General features: G+C 36.8%; 2 protein-coding genes across 3 annotated transcripts in view; one reads left to right on the forward strand and one right to left on the reverse strand.

The window, feature by feature from the left end:
- The first annotated feature begins 31 nt into the window (after window positions 1-31).
- Window positions 32-3806, forward strand: LOC136713605 (uncharacterized). 2 transcript variants are annotated; one of them, XM_066690736.1, is made up of 5 exons: window positions 32-453; window positions 964-1176; window positions 1470-1520; window positions 2634-2768; window positions 3236-3806. In XM_066690736.1, exons 1-5 carry the CDS (start codon window positions 411-413, stop codon window positions 3415-3417), a joined length of 624 nt encoding a protein of 207 aa, XP_066546833.1. In that variant the 5' UTR covers window positions 32-410; the 3' UTR covers window positions 3418-3806. The 2 variants fall into 2 exon arrangements, with proteins under 2 accessions (XP_066546833.1, XP_066546832.1); XM_066690735.1 differs by having other exon boundaries at window positions 34-453; window positions 913-1176.
- Window positions 3807-11189: 7383 nt separating this feature from the next.
- The window catches only part of LOC136713414 (protein spire homolog 1), an 86442-nt gene continuing 78903 nt past the window's right edge, over window positions 11190-18728 (reverse strand). Inside the window, exons 10-16 of the mRNA XM_066690480.1 lie at window positions 18584-18674; window positions 17894-18036; window positions 16140-16277; window positions 15709-15779; window positions 15192-15219; window positions 13595-13740; window positions 11190-11640 (exon numbers count right to left, since the gene is read on the reverse strand). Of these exons, the coding sequence (XP_066546577.1) occupies window positions 11391-11640; window positions 13595-13740; window positions 15192-15219; window positions 15709-15779; window positions 16140-16277; window positions 17894-18036; window positions 18584-18674 (867 nt within the window). The 3' untranslated portion in view covers window positions 11190-11390. The remainder of the gene's footprint in view (window positions 11641-13594; window positions 13741-15191; window positions 15220-15708; window positions 15780-16139; window positions 16278-17893; window positions 18037-18583; window positions 18675-18728) is intronic.

Here is an 18728-nt window from a genome sequence, read left to right on the forward strand (position 1 = left end):
CCCCTCCCCGAGACTGACGAGCCGGCCAATAGCGTGTCGCGATGGCGCCGCATGCTGCTACAGAAGCCCATGAATACGCAGCTGCACTGAGTAGGATAGAAGTGTGTATTGTGACAGTTTAACTTGATCCTTACCATTTATTTATTATTTGGTTGTGTGAACTATACATTTGCTGTTATTTTAAACAGCTTTATTACAAATGGGAAGCAAAGAAAATACGAATGCTTGCTACGGAATACTAAGACACAGATACTCATTGTATCAAAAGTGGGAATTGAGCTGCGCAGGCGCAAAACAAGGGGGAAATCCAGGAGAAAATAGTGTAGCCCAAATATGTCTTATGTGTGATCAGATCGGCTCTGGTTGGACGTGTGTTCGTAACAGGAAGAAAGAGACAAAAATAAATTAACATGTCGGTGTTGGAATATAAGGAAAAAGGCACTCCTTCCTACGGTAAGAGATCATTCATCATATTCTCTCTTAAAAATAGCGTATTTTAATAAGAAGATTCTCATTTGTGTTTGGAAAAGGCCATCTGGTTGATTTAAAGCTTTATTCCGGTTTGCAACGTAGTTTTTCTTTGTTGTTGATTATGTTTTTTTGTTTGTTTGTTTAAAATATAAACCTGTAATATACTTAATGTTTTATGTAGGGTCGATAACACTTCTAAAGCTGACGTCATTTGCGTCAGTATAACTTCAGACAAGTGTATCGATGGAAGTTCCAGCTGTGTGTTAGGGGAACACCAAGTGAAAGTAGCTGCACGACGAGACCAAAATAAAATTTCCGGGTTGGGATAATCGAAAGCCATGTGTCATAGTATAATAATAAAATATTAAGGATAATTATATGAAAACGAGAAGAAAATAATCACATTCCCCCTTTGTTTTTGTTTGCTTTTTTGTCCAAAAGCAAGCAGATTGCAGACTCACGTCTTTGAACTGTGCAAATCCATGTCCACAGGCCTGGTTGAAAAGATGGCCAGTTGCCTCTTCAATGCTGGAACTGTCACATCGCTTGAGTGTGACATTATCAAATCCAAACCTGCACCACTGCAGAAAGCCAGTGAGCTTCTCCTCATCGTCATTAGGAAAGGCCAGAGAGCTTGTCTTCAATTCTATGAAGCTCTGGAAAAATGTGACCCCTCTCTATATGAACAAATTACTGGGACTCTTGGTAAGATCAATCTTCTGAACTGTATGTTTGCCAAGCTGTGTTATGCAGAGGAATAAGAGGGCTGGAAAAGTCAGAACCAAATAATGCCATATCTTTGAGCTTTGTTTATGTGATGCTTCACTGCAAACACCACCAACAGATCCTCAGATCTTGTGCAGTCTACATTTCTACCCTTACTTGTTTGAGTAGAATAGTAGAGTCGTAGCCTTGCCCACCAAATTCTGCATCCATTGTTAGTATTAAGAATGGTCAGAGATTAATGGGTAAACTCAATATATTAATTTATTTTTCAGCAAAGGTCCCAAAGAATCCCCAAAATATTGTGCAAGACATTTCATCATCAGGTGAGTCATTTTTAAGTGATGTGAATCTGAACATTGATATATTTTACAACTAGAAGTATTACGATCGTTTTACAAATAATAATGAAACTGTTACATCATGATTTACACATCAGCATCTGATACAACAGTAACCCGTAAATAAAGCATATAGCCTATATACGAGGATGTACTTTATCAAGATGTCTGATTACCAGTGAAGGTATATGATACATGATAGACAAAGGAATATCTTTAACATTTACAGTACATTTACACCACTGTATTTTCATGTTCTCATTTGTATTCTAATCAAAATCCACCACAAAACTATTTCTGGACTTTCATAAACCCTTACAAAGCGCTGAAAGCCTCATGGACAATATTGGACAGAAGCTAATACTGTACATGTTAATGCTACTGATTGAATTGCAAAGAGAGTTCCAAACCACAAAAGTGACGTGACTGACTGCAGATTATATTGATCTGTAATTAAAGACTAGTATTGCAAACCCTCTGTGGATTATTGAACTCCAATGCTGGTAAAGTCATTTGTCAATTACCCTGGCTGCCTGGTCTGTACAAGGATGCAAAGGTGCTGAAGATGTTAGCTTCTTCTAGTTTCTTTATATTTTCCTTAAGCATTGCATTAACATGTATACACAATTTATTTTATATACACTCCCTTTAATAATGCACTAAATATTTTTTTGTACGTATCTACATATCCACTCTGTTTGCATGACGTCAGGTTAATGCTTCCTCGTTGGCTCAATTAAAATGCTTTGACTATGATTAGTACACATGTAAACTCTAACATAGTATTTTTGTAGGCAGAATTAGTTAATGTAAATGCATGTTCCTAAGTTCTCTTCTGTAATCCTCAAATCTAAAGGGAAGTAAATTGTATGTTAAGAGACTTAATTAAGTAGTAAATATGAATCTCTTATTCATTAGTGTGCTATTCCAGATTCGCAAATTTATCCTTAACTTAATTGTTTTGTCTTTATAATATTTATAGTAGTCTACCTCGTACTGTACGTCTGTTGTTTATGTTCGGATGATATTGGTAAATTAAACCAATACTATATATATATATATATATATATATATATATATATATTTTGTTTTTTAAAGGTGGACAGAGCCCACCACCTCTTTACTCCATCAGTATTTATCACTCTACTTTGGAAGGATGCATTTTTGGGAGTGACAGCGGAGCACACATTGTAAGAGTAGGAACATGCCAGGACACCGAGGACCGGAGCTTTGGTAATAAAACTTCCAGTTGTACATAATGTTTTTGTAAGGATGTACATTTTATAGGTTGATCTGTCATTGTCTATTATTTTGCTACATAGTACCAATTCTTCACAGCAAAGAGAACAACTGAATAAAACTTAGAACAAATAATTAAAATAAATAGTGTTGAATTGTACTTTGCAAATGTAGTCTTTTTTTCATTTTAAAGCTGATAAAAAATGGAAAGCAAGCACAAACCTTTCATGAGAACTCCACTGGCTGCAATGTTGTTGATCATAATGATTATTATTTGTAGTGTGCATGTTATGTGTTCTTCTGTTGAGATCCTGTTAACATTCTGGTTATTCTGTGACCTTGTTTGAACTTCATTGAAGATTGTTTTTAACAGTTTACTCACTGATGTGTAAGATCCTACAACTGATTTTAAATAAGGGCAATATATATATATTACAAATAAATATTTTTTGTTTGTACAGAGGAGGATTCTATGAGCTGTCATAGGTGTTGCCACCAGAGGGTAGAGCAGTCATCTCAGCATCTCTCCACAGCTCTTGCAACCCAGAGTGTACAGATTGTGAACTCTAATGTGAGATATGCCATCATAGGAGATCACAGCACACTGACAGTGGAAGAGGAGAGTGAAGATGATGACGTATAACAGAAAAAGGGGCCTGGACACTTCACCCTTTACCATAAATTAAATGAGAAATGTATACATTTCGAGGTCACCCCTTGGGGCTGAGAGAGAATCTTATCGAGGGTTCCACTTGGTTAGAGAAAGAGGGCTATGTGGCCTCTGCAAGGTCTGGAGACTTGTGGAGCAACCCACAGGGGGGTTAATTTATTTTTCACTCAGCAGCTAGGCAACTTCCATGGTCATGTCTATCAGAGCAAGGGAAAGACTATAGGATTTGCCCTTATAAATGGTTTGAAATAATTAAGATTTAAACTATTTGTATATATTTTATATTATTTTGTGGCTGTTTATACTGTTTTAAATGCCTGCCACTTGTGAATTTATATTAAAGGTATTGCATTTTGAAACAACATAGTATTTTTTATTTTCTGTTTACACTTCACATTTAAGAAGTTTTGTAAGCAAGGAAAATCCACTAATTCCCACGTCAAACTGCATTAAATTAAAGGTCAAATAGCAATCCAGTGAAAAATGTATACATTTGACTAGTTAGATATTCATTATATTTATTTATTAGCATATTAATAATAATCAATATAAACCCTGATGAAGGCTCACAAGTGCTGAAATGTTGGTTATAATTAAATAATTTTTGAGTTTGCGCTGTGCTAAAGTCTTGTCCTAAGTTTGTTTTTGTTTACCGGCACCTCATTCACATTATTGGTGTGCGTACTTTTCTTTGTACTGAAATCAATATACACTCACCTAAAGGATTATTAGGAACACCATACTAATACTGTGTTTGACCCCCTTTCGCCTTCAGAACTGCCTTAATTCTACGTGGCATTGATTCAACAAGGTGCTGAAAGCATTCTTTAGAAATGTTGGCCCATATTGATAGGATAGCATCTTGCAGTTGATGGAGATTTGTGGGATGCACATCCAGGGCACGAAGCTCCCGTTCCACCACATCCCAAAGATGCTCTATTGGGTTGAGATCTGGTGACTGTCGGGGCCAGTTTAGTACAGTGAACTCATTGTCATGTTCAAGAAACCAATTTGAAATGATTCGACCTTTGTGACATGGTGCATTATCCTGCTGGAAGTAGCCATCAGAGGATGGGTACATGGTGGTCATAAAGGGATGGACATGGTCAGAAACAATGCTCAGGTAGGCCGTGGCATTTAAACGATGCCCAATTGGCACTAAGGGGCCTAAAGTGTGCCAAGAAAACATCCCCCACACCATTACACCACCACCACCAGCCTGCACAGTGGTAACAAGGCATGATGGATCCATGTTCTCATTCTGTTTACACCAGATTCTGACTCTACCATCTGAATGTCTCAACAGAAATGGAGACTCATCAGACCAGGCAACATTTTTCCAGTCTTCAACTGTCCAATTTTGGTGAGCTTGTGCAAATTGTAGCCTCTTTTTCCTATTTGTAGTGGAGATGAGTGGTACCCGGTGGGGTCTTCTGCTGTTGTAGCCCAGGTTGTACGTGTTGTGGCTTGACAAATGCTTTGCTGCATACCTCGGTTGTAATGAGTGGTTATTTCAGTCAAAGTTGCTCTTCTATCAGCTTGAATCAGTCGGCCCATTCTCCTCTGACCTCTAGCATCAACAAGGCATTTTCGCCCACAGGACTGCCGCATACTGGATGTTTTTCCCTTTTCACACCATTCTTTGTAAACCCTAGAAATGGTTGTGCGTGAAAATCCCAGTAACTGAACAGATTGTGAAATACTCAGACCGGCCCGTCTGGCACCAACAACCATGCCACGCTCAAAATTGCTTAAATCACCTTTCTTTCCCATTCAGACATTCAGTTTGGAGTTCAGGAGATTGTCTTGACCAGGACCACACCCCTAAATGCATTGAAGCAACTGCCATGTGATTGGTTGGTTAGATAATTGCATTAATGAGAAATTGAACAGGTGTTCCTAATAATCCTTTAGGTGAGTGTATATATATATATATATCTATATATATAGATATAGATATATATATATATATATATACACACACACATGTACACATACTTTACACCATTTTTTTACACCTGCCTAAAACTTTTGCACAGTACTGTGTGTGTGTATGAATGCTTTCAAAAATAGACATGTTAATAGATTATATTTATCAATTAACAAACTGCAAAGTGAGTGAACAGAAGAAAAATCTACATCAAATCGATATTTAGAGTGACCACCCATTGCCTTCAAAACTGCATCAATTATTCTACGTACAGTGAGGGAAAAAAAGTATTTGATCCCCTGCTGATTTTGTACGTTTGCCCACTGACAAAGAAATGATCAGTCTATAATTTTAATGGTAGGTGTATTTTAGCAGTGAGAGACATTGAAATTGAATTGAATTCTAACCACAAGCTAGGTTTACCAAAGTGAGTCTGGAGTGAAATGTTAATTGCACACTCCTGGTTAAAGTCGACTTGTGTTAGTACAAGCTTGGAACACGTTACTGAAAAAATACAAATTACATTTTTATTTTATAAAGGAGAATTATACTTTGGATTTGGGCATACCATGTCAATAGTCAAGGTGAAGATTTTCCTGTGTTGGGAATATATTGGCTTTCACAGGGTACTTAAAAGGTAGAGTACACAAAAACAGATCAAACACATCAAAGTATAGTATTGTTTTGTTTTTAATATTTTTTTTTATTGTTATTTAAAAATCACTGCTACACTTTGAAGTTACAAGCTACACAGTGGTACATGCACGTTGCAGCTACACCAGGAGGAAGAGGGTTGTGTTGTGCCACAAGTTAATCAAACATTCAGAGCCATCCTACATTAAGGGTGAATCTTCACCTTATATGTTTCAAAAAGCCCCAATGCACTGATTGTAATGCAGCCTGAGAGAAGGACACATTTGCTATATCACAGACCATTTTTTATTATTGTATTTTTTTTTAAAGGCTTTTCCAGTTTCTCCTTTAAATCAGCAGTTGAATGAGACATGCTGTTCTATAATTTTTAATATGGTTATAAAATCTATTCATGATTTTGGGGATTTAAAATGGACTAACTTTTCACATCTGCTGGAGATCATTATCCATTGCTAAATATCCATTACTCTCATTGATAAATAAGAGCAAGTCTTAACACAGAAGTGCAGAATTAGTTAAAGATTTGTTTTGTTTTTTTACCATCAATGCTCAGTTTGAGAAAGTTGTTCTATGCAAGTATTTTATAATGAACTTTAAAATGATTGAATTTTAGAATATGCTAAATTCCAATCCAATTAAGGTAACAATTAAATACGAGATATTAGACAGTACATTGTTAAAACCAAAATCAGATATTTGTGATATGGTTTTGGCAGCTACTTCTCTTGATGTATGAATATTACACATAATAGGGGCAATTAATTGGGGCTTTTGTTGTGCATGTTCAACAAAATGACAAGAGTGCCACTTGCTACCATATACCTCTTGCTTTTAAACAGCCCTGTGTCCCTCCATGTGTGAGACTGCTGTTATACAGACATGCGCACCAAGATTTGGCAGCCATTCCTTAATGGTGCAGCCAGTAACCACTGAACTAAGGTTAAAAAAGGCATCTTTAACACAGACTGAGGCTTCATATCATTGGCCAAACTTTACATTAAGTAACCATTTGAGAGTTTCCATACAACTTCAGCAAGACATGATTCTGCAGGTAAAATGTTAAACATCATATGCAAAAACAGTTATATACAATATTTTAAAAAAACAGTCACAATAATAAGAACACAACAATGAACTATATACACTTGAGAGGAATGCTGATTTCCTGCACTTGAGGGGGATACTGTGATTGTTTCTATTTTTCTCTGATTGTAACATTAATACCATTTCATCAATGTGATAACCAGGAACCACAGTGTTGTCAACAGGTGTTCCTGTGATAAAAAAAAAAAGAAAAACCTTTGGACCTACACTGTATGTTATTATTATAATTTAGTTCATAATTAGAAAAATATATATTGCAATGCTTATCTTGGTAGGATTCTGCATTTTCATCTGTACATGAAGGGACATATATAAAGATACATTTTACTTGCAAATACAACATTGAGTCCTGATGCAGGTGAAAATATAAATTTTAACATTAAGAGGCTGATTCAACCAGTGTTAACCTCACAATACCAAATGCTTTGTTGCAGCAGATTGAGTTTTGACACCATTAATTAACTCTACACATTTTATCCATTACTAAAGTGTTTTTCCAGCTGCTCCACAATATCCAATTTCCTGTCCCAAAATAATAATTTCACTTTTAAAAAGTAGTTTCCTCCCACCCCACGATCTTTATGGATATGGACTATTGCTATAGAGTCTTTCATTATCAATTACAATAGGACTGAACAGAAGACTGAAAAAAGACTCATAAACATTACAAAATATAACATTTTAGAGCTTTCTGTTAACTAGGAAGGTGTGGGGTATAACATCAATCCACATCACTGATCTAATCTCAAAAGCACCAGCCAAGTTCCATGGTCAGACAGTGACAGTGACTTGGTATGAAGCTTTTGTGCCAAGTGAGAGTTATACAGAAATACGTGCAGAAGATAAGTGATTCTCACAGAGATTGGTAAAGATTATTGACTTGCTGCCAGGAAAACACCTGTGTTAATGGAGTGGATAAGCGTATAGAGGAAAAGTGCTGAGCCTTTATCAGCTGCTGCACTGATGCATTTGAAATACAAAACAGTATTTAATTAGCAGACACATTGGAAATAAAGGGAGTAAAACAAGTACAGTCTAATCCAGATGTGCACTGCTTGACATTTAGGCTTCATTTTGATAAGATAACTGCAATCATTATAGGACAATACATTCCCAATATGGGAATATTTACCATGTTAAGAGTCAAAGTGAAACATTATTAAAGTACATGAAAGTTCTGTAAATGTACAGCTATGGTCAAAGCAGTGGTGGCCATTGAATTAGTCTTCACTGTAAACTTCTTGTCGAAGCAGCTGGAAGAAAGGTAATACTATATTCCTCCATTTGGACTGTAAAAAACTAATTTGTGGATTTATTTGCAGCTTTGTAGGAGTTAAAAATACAAACAATAAATAATAAAAACTACTACTTTTTAACATTTGGAATGGATTTAATTCCAAGTAATAAAAAAATAAAAAAATAAAAAACAATCTCAGATGGTTGGGTCTGCTATTGGTGCTATTTAACTGTTGGAACTGCAACCCCAACAAAAATAAGAAATTTGGGGATGCTGTTATAGTATCCACATCCAGTAAAGCTTAGATTAGAATGGGTCATGTAAATGATGCACAAGATAAATAAATAAACCAAAATTGCATATGATATTTAACATAAGTATTTATAGGTTTCCAAGTATAGCAACCACTGCCTATTGTCATCCTTTCAGAGTAACAAAACAAAAACAAAGTACAAATGATAATAATGCAAATATTAATTTAAAGGCTTTTGACCAGTTAATATTCAGCTTAATCTATGACGTTAGTATTATAATAACCAGGTTATATATAGCAGTATTCAGAACAGACATTTACCATATAAAGTCACTCTTAAGAAATCTGTATACATAGAGAGAGTGTTAAATTAAGTTGTTGTCTATATAAAACACTAATGGAAATGCCACAGGATGACACAAGGCACTGGTTTGCTATGCAATCACTGGATATAGGTTTTCTTTCCTACTTTTTATGCACAATAACAACAAATGTTTCTGTACCCAGAAAGTGCTATTCCAGTGCTTTTGTCACCGGGAACCAATGCCAGCATTAAATTAAATAAAAATATAATAATAATGTCATCATCATCATCATAAACATAGCTGCAAGTAGCAATTACCAATGGCCAAGCACACAGAGCACTATAGAAATATAATGCAATATATGCAATAAGGATTTCTTCTTTTTTTTCCAATTTACCAAATGGAGAAATCAAAGGTCATGGATAAGAACATTTTATGGATTCCTATCTGTGTTCTATATTAACAAATAACATCTGCAGCCTTTAATGAGACACAAACCAGTTTTTGCCTTTACGTAGAAGTCGGAGTTTCAAAGAGGCAATTTCTGGACAAAGCATATGTGGGTTCCTGTTTGTGTTCAATGAAAACCATGAGCAAATCTGTACTGTCATAGGAGCTATGAGCTATCTAATGGTTTGGATTTTATAGCCATTTGAATGTGTTTGTGGATTAATAATAATAAACAATCATACACAGAATGTTATCTCAATAAGTCAAAGACAAATACCATTATAATTTACAGCATGTACATAAACATATTCTACACATCACTGCTCTCACTGGCCTGCTGTGAGCAGTATGGATCAAGTCAGGCTACCCCCTTGGTTTATATTACAATTAATTATATTTACAGGGAAATATACATTGGGGCTCATTTCTGTGCCAGTCAACACATTATTATTTTGGCACTATGCAATCTTTTCAGTGCTAAAATTAATGTAGTATACTAAACGTACCTGTATAACAGAGAAAAACGTTATTGAAATGTGATTACAGCCTGGTCTGAAGATCAGTTAGGGTTACGTTTTTTGGTCCCGATTGTAGTTTGATAAACCCAGTGTTGTCATGTCCTTTATTAACTTAGTGTTACAATGAAAACGTAACCCTCGAGTTGTGTTGGCTAACTAGCACTTCAAAGCACGATTACTAACATATTAATATCAAGATGCCTTGATTCTGCACTGAAGTACTTCTATATGTGCTAAATAAGCAGGAAAATTAGTTTTAGGGTCAGATTAGTATACTTCCATGTCACTATGGTATAAAATACTCACACTATAGTTTAATAAAATGAATGAAAAAAAAAAATGACAGTGCCTTACTGCAACATCTTGTCATCTTGCCACTTTTTAGGCACATACAAAACAAAAAATTGAAAATGTACAATATTAGGGATTATGCTAGTGGGTGAACTAATGTAATGGAAAGCATTTTCTGCATTATCACCAATCTGTTATAATGAAAACAAGCCATCAACAAGATCTTATTAAACTGGAAAATTAAATCAATGTTGTACACATACAGCTCTGGAAAAAATTAAGAGACCACTTAACATTGATTTCTGAACTTGGAGTGGTGTCTTAATTTTTTCCAGAGCTGTATAGCATTTTAGTTGAAGGCCTCCTTTAGCTTAAAGTATGTATCTATATACAATACATCTATATATTAACAAAATAAGCACTGCACTGGACAGCAGAACCTCAACACCATTATCTATTTTTTAATGTGTAATGTACATTTTAAGGGTATATATATATATATATATATATGGTAGTCATTAACAGTTTCTCACTCTTTGACTTTCCCCCTGGTAGCCCTTGGCACTAAACATTATTAAAATGCAGTTTCAATTTTAACACTAGTTAATTTATTAAAACCAAAGCAATTTCTTCTTTAACTCAAGTGCATTTCAATAGATCCATCTGTTTAAGAAGTTAAAGCCATTACTGAAATTGTCTCATTCATTTTTTTAGAAGGTAGCCAGACACAATCACACTGTTGCTATTACTAGGAAGCAGCAGTCGAGCAGCTGAATTCCTGAGAGAAGGGGTGGAAGCCCTGCCATAATGAAATTTCATTTAGTCTCACATTGTGTATGCCTTTCATATAATCTGCTTTTAAATGGGTGTGAGGGGACAGGGGTGGGGGAAATAAATCAGCAACAAGTTTCTATACAATAGTTTTAGAACAAACAAAATATGTGGCCATTCCTTTGACTCAAATATCTGATTAACGAAAGAGAAAACTTGTATAAAACTCATAATCATTTCACCCATGCATAGGGCTGATACTGTACATTTATTATTGGATAAATAACACCCTTAACCCTCCACATAAGCAGTAAAAAAAAAGAGAAAAAAAAAACTTGGCAGGATTGCAATGTCTCTTCATATCCAGATACTAAATTGTGCCACTTGCAGCAAACAAGTTCATAAACAGGAAAAGAGAAAAAAAGGCACAGGTCTACACCTCTTTGATAGTTCTCTCAGAGGGTCGGTACTCAGCTGCATTGGGGGAGGACATGTAGAAGGACTGGGTTTTGCGTTTTAACCGTGCCCGCTTGGTGGCCAGTGATAAACTGCGCTTGCTGGAGGAGATGATCTCAGAGATAAACTTCTTACAGTCCACACACACCTCCATAGCACTCCAATCTTCTGTCAACTCTTTAGGCAACTCCACCTCCTCCTTTGACTTCTCCACAGACTTTGTAAACCTAAATATGTCAGATACAAATATATATATATATATATATATATATATATATATATATATATATATATATATATATATTTATTTATGTTGCTAAAAACTAAAAAGGATTGTCCAAAATTGTAATGTTGATTTTACATAAGACTCATTACTCAAAATGAAGTACTTAGAAAAATACATGTATTCATATAGTATTTTGCTCATATATTAAATGTATATTTTGAAGCATTGATCACTTATTAAAACATACATACAGTGAGGGGAAAAAAAGTATTTGATCCCCTGCTGATTTTGTACGTTTGCCCACTGACAAAGAAATGATCAGTCTATAATTTTAATGGTAGGTGTATTTTAACAGTGAGAGACAGAATAACAAAATAATCCAGAAAAACGCATTTCAAAAAAGTTATACATTGATTTGCATGTAAATGAGGGAAATAAGTAATTGATCCCCTATCAATCAGCAAGATTTCTTGCTCCCAGGTGTCTTTTATACAGGTAACGAGTTGAGATTAGGAGCACTCCCTTTAAGAGAGTGCTCCTAATCTCAGCTCGTTACCTGTATAAAAGACACCTGTCCACAGAAGCAATCAATCAATCAGATTCCAAACTCTCCACCATGGCCAAGACCAAAGAGCTGTCCAAGGATGTCAGGGACAAGATTGTAGACCTACACAAGGCTGGAATGGGCTACAAGACCATCGCCAAGCAGCTTGGTGAGAAGGTGACAACAGTTGGTGCGATTATTCGCAAATGGAAGAAACACAAAATAATTGTCAGTCTCCCTCGGTCTGGGGCTCCATGCAAGATCTCACCTCGTGGAGTTTCAATGATCATGAGAACGGTGAGGAATCAGCCCAGAACTACACGGGAGGATCTTGATAATGATCTCAAGGCAGCTGGGACCATAGTCACCAAGAAACAATTGGTAACACATTATGCCGTGAAGGACTGAAATCCTGCAGCGCCCGCAAGGTCCCCCTCCTCAAGAAAGCACATGTACAGGCCCGTCTGAAGTATGCCAATGAACATCTGAATGATTCAGAGGAGAACTGGGTGAAAGTGTTGTGGTCAAAAATCGAGCTCTTTGGCATCAACTCAACTCGCCGTGTTTGGAGGAGGAGGAATGACCCCAAGAACACCATCCCCATAGTCAAACATGGAGGTGGAAACATTATGCTTTGGGGGTGTTTTTCTGCTAAGGGGACAGGACAACTGCACTGCATCAAAGGGACGATGGACGGGGGCCATGTACCGTCAAATCTTGGGTGAGAACCTCCTTCCCTCAGCCAGGGCATTGAAAATGGGTCGTGGATGGGTATTCCAGCATGACAATGACCCAAAACACACAGCCAAGGCAACAAAGGAGTGGCTCAAGAAGAAGCACATTAAGGTCCTGGAGTGGCCTAGCCAGTCTCCAGACCTTAATCCCATAGAAAATCTGTGGAGGGAGCTGAAGCCAAACGTCAGCCTCGAAACCATAATGACTTGGAGAGGATCTGGAAAGAGGAGTGGGACAAAATCCCTCCCGAGATGTGTGCAAACCTGGTGGCCAACTAAAAGAAACGTCTGACCTCTGTGATTGCCAACAAGGGTTTTGCCACCAAGTACTAAATCGAAGGGGTCGAATACTTATTTCCCTCATTAACATGCAAATCAACTTTTTTGAAATGCGTTTTTTCTGGATTTTTTTGTTGTTATTCTGTCTCTCACTGTTAAAATACACCTACCATTAAAATTATAGACTGATCATTTCTTTGTCAGTGGGCAAACGTTCAAAATCAGCAGGGGATCAAATACTTTTTTCCCTCACTGTATAAACATTAACTCATGTCTGCATGGAGTCCTTAACAGCAGACAGGCAGGGGTCTAAAATGTAAAAAGCAATACATACCAATTTGCATCAGTTTTGGAAGACCAATAGCAAGTCAGATTTGAAGGAACATTAAGTTTTGTACCTTGAGACAGTTCTGTGCAGGCTGTGGTGTCGGTGGTGACTGGTGGAGGGTTTCTCAGCCCTGGGACCTGCTTCCTCCTTCGGCAAAGTTGTTGAGCCCAGGGAGTAAATGGGGAGGTTGGCATATGGCTTTGAAGGCAGCCTCATCTTTTTCAAAAGGGAAAAAAAAGGATCAGAACAGAGGCAGGCAAAACAGAGAAAAGAGGGCTCATATGCATAATATGGGAACCAAGTTTACTAAAGGATGTGGGAAGCTGTCTTGTATTCCCCATAATATAATAATGTTAAATTTATCGTTTAAAAAAAAAAAAATCTCAACAGTTCTGTGGCTTTTGAATAATCTCTTATAAAAGCCCCATTAAAGAGGTTATATACACTCACCTAAAGGATTATTAGGAACACCATACTAATACTGTGTTTGACCCCCTTTCGCCTTCAGAACTGCCTTAATTCTACGTGGCATTGATTCAACAAGGTGCTGAAAGCATTCTTTAGAAATGTTGGCCCATATTGATAGGATAGCATCTTGCAGTTGATGGAGATTTGTGGGATGCACATCCAGGGCACGAAGCTCCCGTTCCACCACATCCCAAAGATGCTCTATTGGGTTGAGATCTGGTGACTGTGGGGGCCAGTTTAGTACAGTGAACTCATTGTCATGTTCAAGAAACCAATTTGAAATGATTCCACCTTTGTGACATGGTGCATTATCCTGCTGGAAGTAGCCATCAGAGAACAGAAACAATGCTCAGGTAGGCCGTGGCATTTAAACGATGCCCAATTGGCACTAAGGGGCCTAAAGTGTGCCAAGAAAACATCCCCCACACCATTACACCACCACCACCAGCCTGCACAGTGGTAACAAGGCATGATGGATCCATGTTCTCATTCTGTTTACACCAGATTCTGACTCTTCCATCTGAATGTCTCAGCAGAAATCGAGACTCATCAGACCAGGCAACATTTTTCCAGTCTTCAACTGTCCAATTTTGGTGAGCTTGTGCAAATTGTAGCCTCTTTTTCCTATTTGTAGTGGAGATGAGTGGTACCCGGTGGGGTCTTCTGCTGTTGTAGCCCAGGTTGTACGTGTTGTGGCTTCACAAATGCTTTGCTGCATACCTCGGTTGTAACGAGTGGTTATTTCAGTCAAAGTTGCTCTTCTATCAGCTTGAATCAGTCGGCCCATTCTCCTCTGACCTCTAGCCCAACAAGGCATTTTCGCCCACAGGACTGCCGCATACTGGATGTTTTTCCCTTTTCACACCATTCTTTGTAAACCCTAGAAATGGTTGTGCGTGAAAATCCCAGTAACTGAGCAGATTGTGAAATACTCAGACCGGCCCGTCTGGCACCAACAACCATGCCACTCTCAAAATTGCTTAAATCACCTTTCTTTCCCATTCAGACATTCAGTTTGGAGTTCAGGAGATTGTCTTGACCAGGACCACACCCCTAAATGCATTGAAGCAACTGCCATGTGATTGGTTGGTTAGATAATTGCATTAATGAGAAATTGAACAGGTGTTCCTAATAATCCTTTAGGTGAGTGTATATTTTTGATGACTGTCAATTAAACTTAATCATATAATATGACCTACCTTCTTACAACACTGTGAGCAAACAGGCCTAAGACAGAAGGAAACATTAAAACATAAATTAAATACACTAAATGAAAAATGTTTTTTAAATAAAATAAGTACAATAAAAACAAGATGAATTACAAAGTAACATTACTCAAACTAATCATATAAATATATCGATAAATCTGATTTGTAGTTCTTTTTATGAAAAACAAGGTTTTTAAGCTGCCAGACACTCTCATATCAGAGATACAGAGAGCAGTGAGCTCAGGCTAGATCAGAACCAGTGACAGAGATGACTGCACAGAGGTGAGGAATTAAAGTAGTAAATGAAATTGCTCTGGCTATGCTCTTTTTACAGAGAGATACAATTCAAGAAAACTATATGTATATTAAGTTTCTGTGCCTTTGTTCAAAAAGCTAAAAAATACCTCAATATCAATTTTACTCTGTTGTAATGCATGAAAAAAATATATTCTCACCAGATGGAATACCGACCACATTACACTCATCCTGAGATTGGTATGTGAATTACCTTTTGCAGAACTGGCACGTGTAGGACCAGGTGAAGAAGGAGAACCTTTTTGTTCGGCAGCAGAAACACAGCTGTTGGAAGAAAATGGGAAAAGTAATTGCAGACCAGCAACTACAGTGCAACTACATATCTACAACCTCCTCAACTGAACTTCACATATGAATCTTACATTAAAAAAATGCAATTTTCACCCCCTTAAAAATAAATACATCTATTCATAATTACTAAAATGATGATTAAAAAGATTTATTTCAGCAGATCTTTAATATTTTAGCTACAACAGAACATGTGTAGATTAGCTGATATATCAAGATAAGAATGTTAAAAAAAAAAATCACTTTAAACTAGGTACTAGGCAGTACAGTCTTCAGACCATCAATTCTTACATATCAACACAATAACTTAAAGCTGGTCTGTTACTTGTATCCTACCTTTCCTTTCTTCAGGGCATTGTACACATCTTTGTACTGCTGAAACTTCTCCAGCTCTGCCTTCACCAACACCTGTCTGATGTGCATCACTTCCTCCACTGTCAGAGCCAAACACTCCACGGGGTAACAAAACTCCTCCTGAAACACAGGCCTTGTTACTACTACAACCACGAACAGCTCCTTTTCCCTAGGCTTCAGCAACCCGGAGACCCACTGTAAGGGAACAGGGGTTCAGACTGACTTCATTATTTCCTCAATATTTGAAGGCACAATGGTCAAATAATGTATGATGAAAGCCCAAAATAAAATAAAATAAAGACCCAAAGATCTCAAGATCTTTTGTATTCTGAACTGAAGTGATCAAATTTACTACTTTAGTTTATCTAGTATCTTTCAGTCACATAGAACATTATACAGATTCTAGAATACTGTATTCGTCCTAATAGACATGCATGTCCTAATAGATGAGCACATCCCTATTTCAGATTTTTTTCCCCCCATGATATCCAATTTTTTTTAATTTGCTTTACTGGGGTTTGAGGTGCTCTTTCCTACAACAAATAAAATGCATCAGCAAATGACAGCTATGTACAAAAGCTGTCAAAAGGCCAACAGGCTTATAACATCAATTTGCAACCTGATTCAGTAAGTTCCAATACAGCACATTGATAAGAGCTGAGAGTTTCTATATGGAATGTGGTTCATATGCCTAATCTCATGTAGGACCACTGGTTAGATTGAATTTGCAGTTCAAAATGTTGACTGGGCAATACTTTTATCTGCTAGAGAAGAGCCCTGCAGACAAATACACCATTCCTTGCTGCACTAGAAACAATACTGCTAGATGTATAACCCATTTATAATACTTATGGCGATCTATAAAAAGGTGGTTGTTAGCATCCGTTCTGCATTAACAACATTTATTGAAGCCAAAGCCAAGCTATCTTGTGTTATTTCGTCTGTAATACTTAGCATTGGAAACAGCATCACCACCAAGTCCTCACAAACAGGACACACGGAAAGTTTCAGAGACCTGAGAGATATTATTAGTCACAAAATAATGACATAATCCTTAAAAATAAAATATAATCCCTGTTTTTTCTTACTCTTCTATGGCCATGTATACACAGATAAAAAAAAAGTTAAAACAAAAATAACTCAAAAAATATACTGACCATTACATCTATATTATAGAACATTGTACAAATCTAGGTAATAGCATTTGACAGTTTCTTGTTTAAATCAGAATTTAAGTAATATGTTTTCTATGTCTTTCAAATCAAATCAGGATCCCACTGGCTCATTCTTGACCATTAGTTTTTTGTTTTGTTTTTTTTTTAAGTTTTATGAAATTCCCAATTTATTAATTTTTGTCTCAAATAGCAAAACAAAAAAAAACCTGATGGTGGCTGTGGGATCCCTTTTTCGCCCCCCCGCCTTAAAAAAGAATATAAAAAATATATAATTAATGATAAAACATTTTAATAAATTAACGTCCTTAATAAATCTGCTCTTGATAATCAAATAAACACTAGTACTGTAAAGGCAGAGACACATAAAAAAGGACAGGATCCTTGGATCACTTAGTTATTAATGGACACCAAATGAGCACGATGGGTTGAATGGCCTCCTCTCGATTGTAAACTTTATTATGTTCTTATGAAAAAAAGGTCTTCATATATCACATGAGGATGAGGTCATAAAGCACATGTTATCCAGAGGGAACTGATATAACTGTGTGGTACTGTACTTACAAGAGACTTAGAGCTTTGGCGAGTGGGAGGCATAAACTGTCGTACATTTGTGGGGGTCTCCTTCTCTATCGAGTGACGTCTCTGAGGTTGCTGGCGTCTCTCGGGCTGGGGAGTGGAAGATATGGGCAGGAACTTTGGAGGAGCTGGGGAAACAGTACAGAGAAATCACTGAAACTTGTTCCTGATCAATAAGAATGTTACCAAAGATTCAACCAACACACAATATAGCACAATTGTTTAACTGTATTTATGTCAGTGAAGAGAGTTTGATTAACATAAAATATAAAACAGAAAACAAAGGAAATAATATGGAGGGGGACAGATAAGTAATTTCCTAGATTGTCTTCATTATTTGGGTATTGCTTAGGGCAGTGGTTCTCAAAACTGTCCTGGAGTACCACCTTAGGGTATTTTCAGTCATTGATTATAGGGAATTAAGAACAACAATCGTATAACTTTGTTTAGAATTACATACAAATATAGAGCAATGATTTTAAAAGTTTATGTTCTGTAGGAAAAAAAAAAAAATTAACCTAAAATTGTGAATTCTAATAAAAAGCCATGCAATATTTCAACCGATAGCCCTTCAGCGCTGTTCACTATGCCTTCTTGAAAGAATACTTGGACTGGTCTTTCTGTGGGTGTGTGGTGCTCTGCTAACACATGAGGTACATGAGCAATAAGGCTTACTTTTTTTGCCAAGGGCAGACTCTGGAGATGTGTCTTCTACCTGCGATGTCGACATACTAGAGCTACTGGCAGATCTGCGAGTGGTTTCCTCCTGGATAATAGAAATAGAACACAATGTTATAGAAATCTGTGCCAACAAACACTC

The sequence above is a fragment of the Amia ocellicauda genome, chromosome 18 (assembly GCF_036373705.1).
Source record: "Amia ocellicauda isolate fAmiCal2 chromosome 18, fAmiCal2.hap1, whole genome shotgun sequence".
NCBI classification, from domain to species: domain Eukaryota; kingdom Metazoa; phylum Chordata; class Actinopteri; order Amiiformes; family Amiidae; genus Amia; species Amia ocellicauda.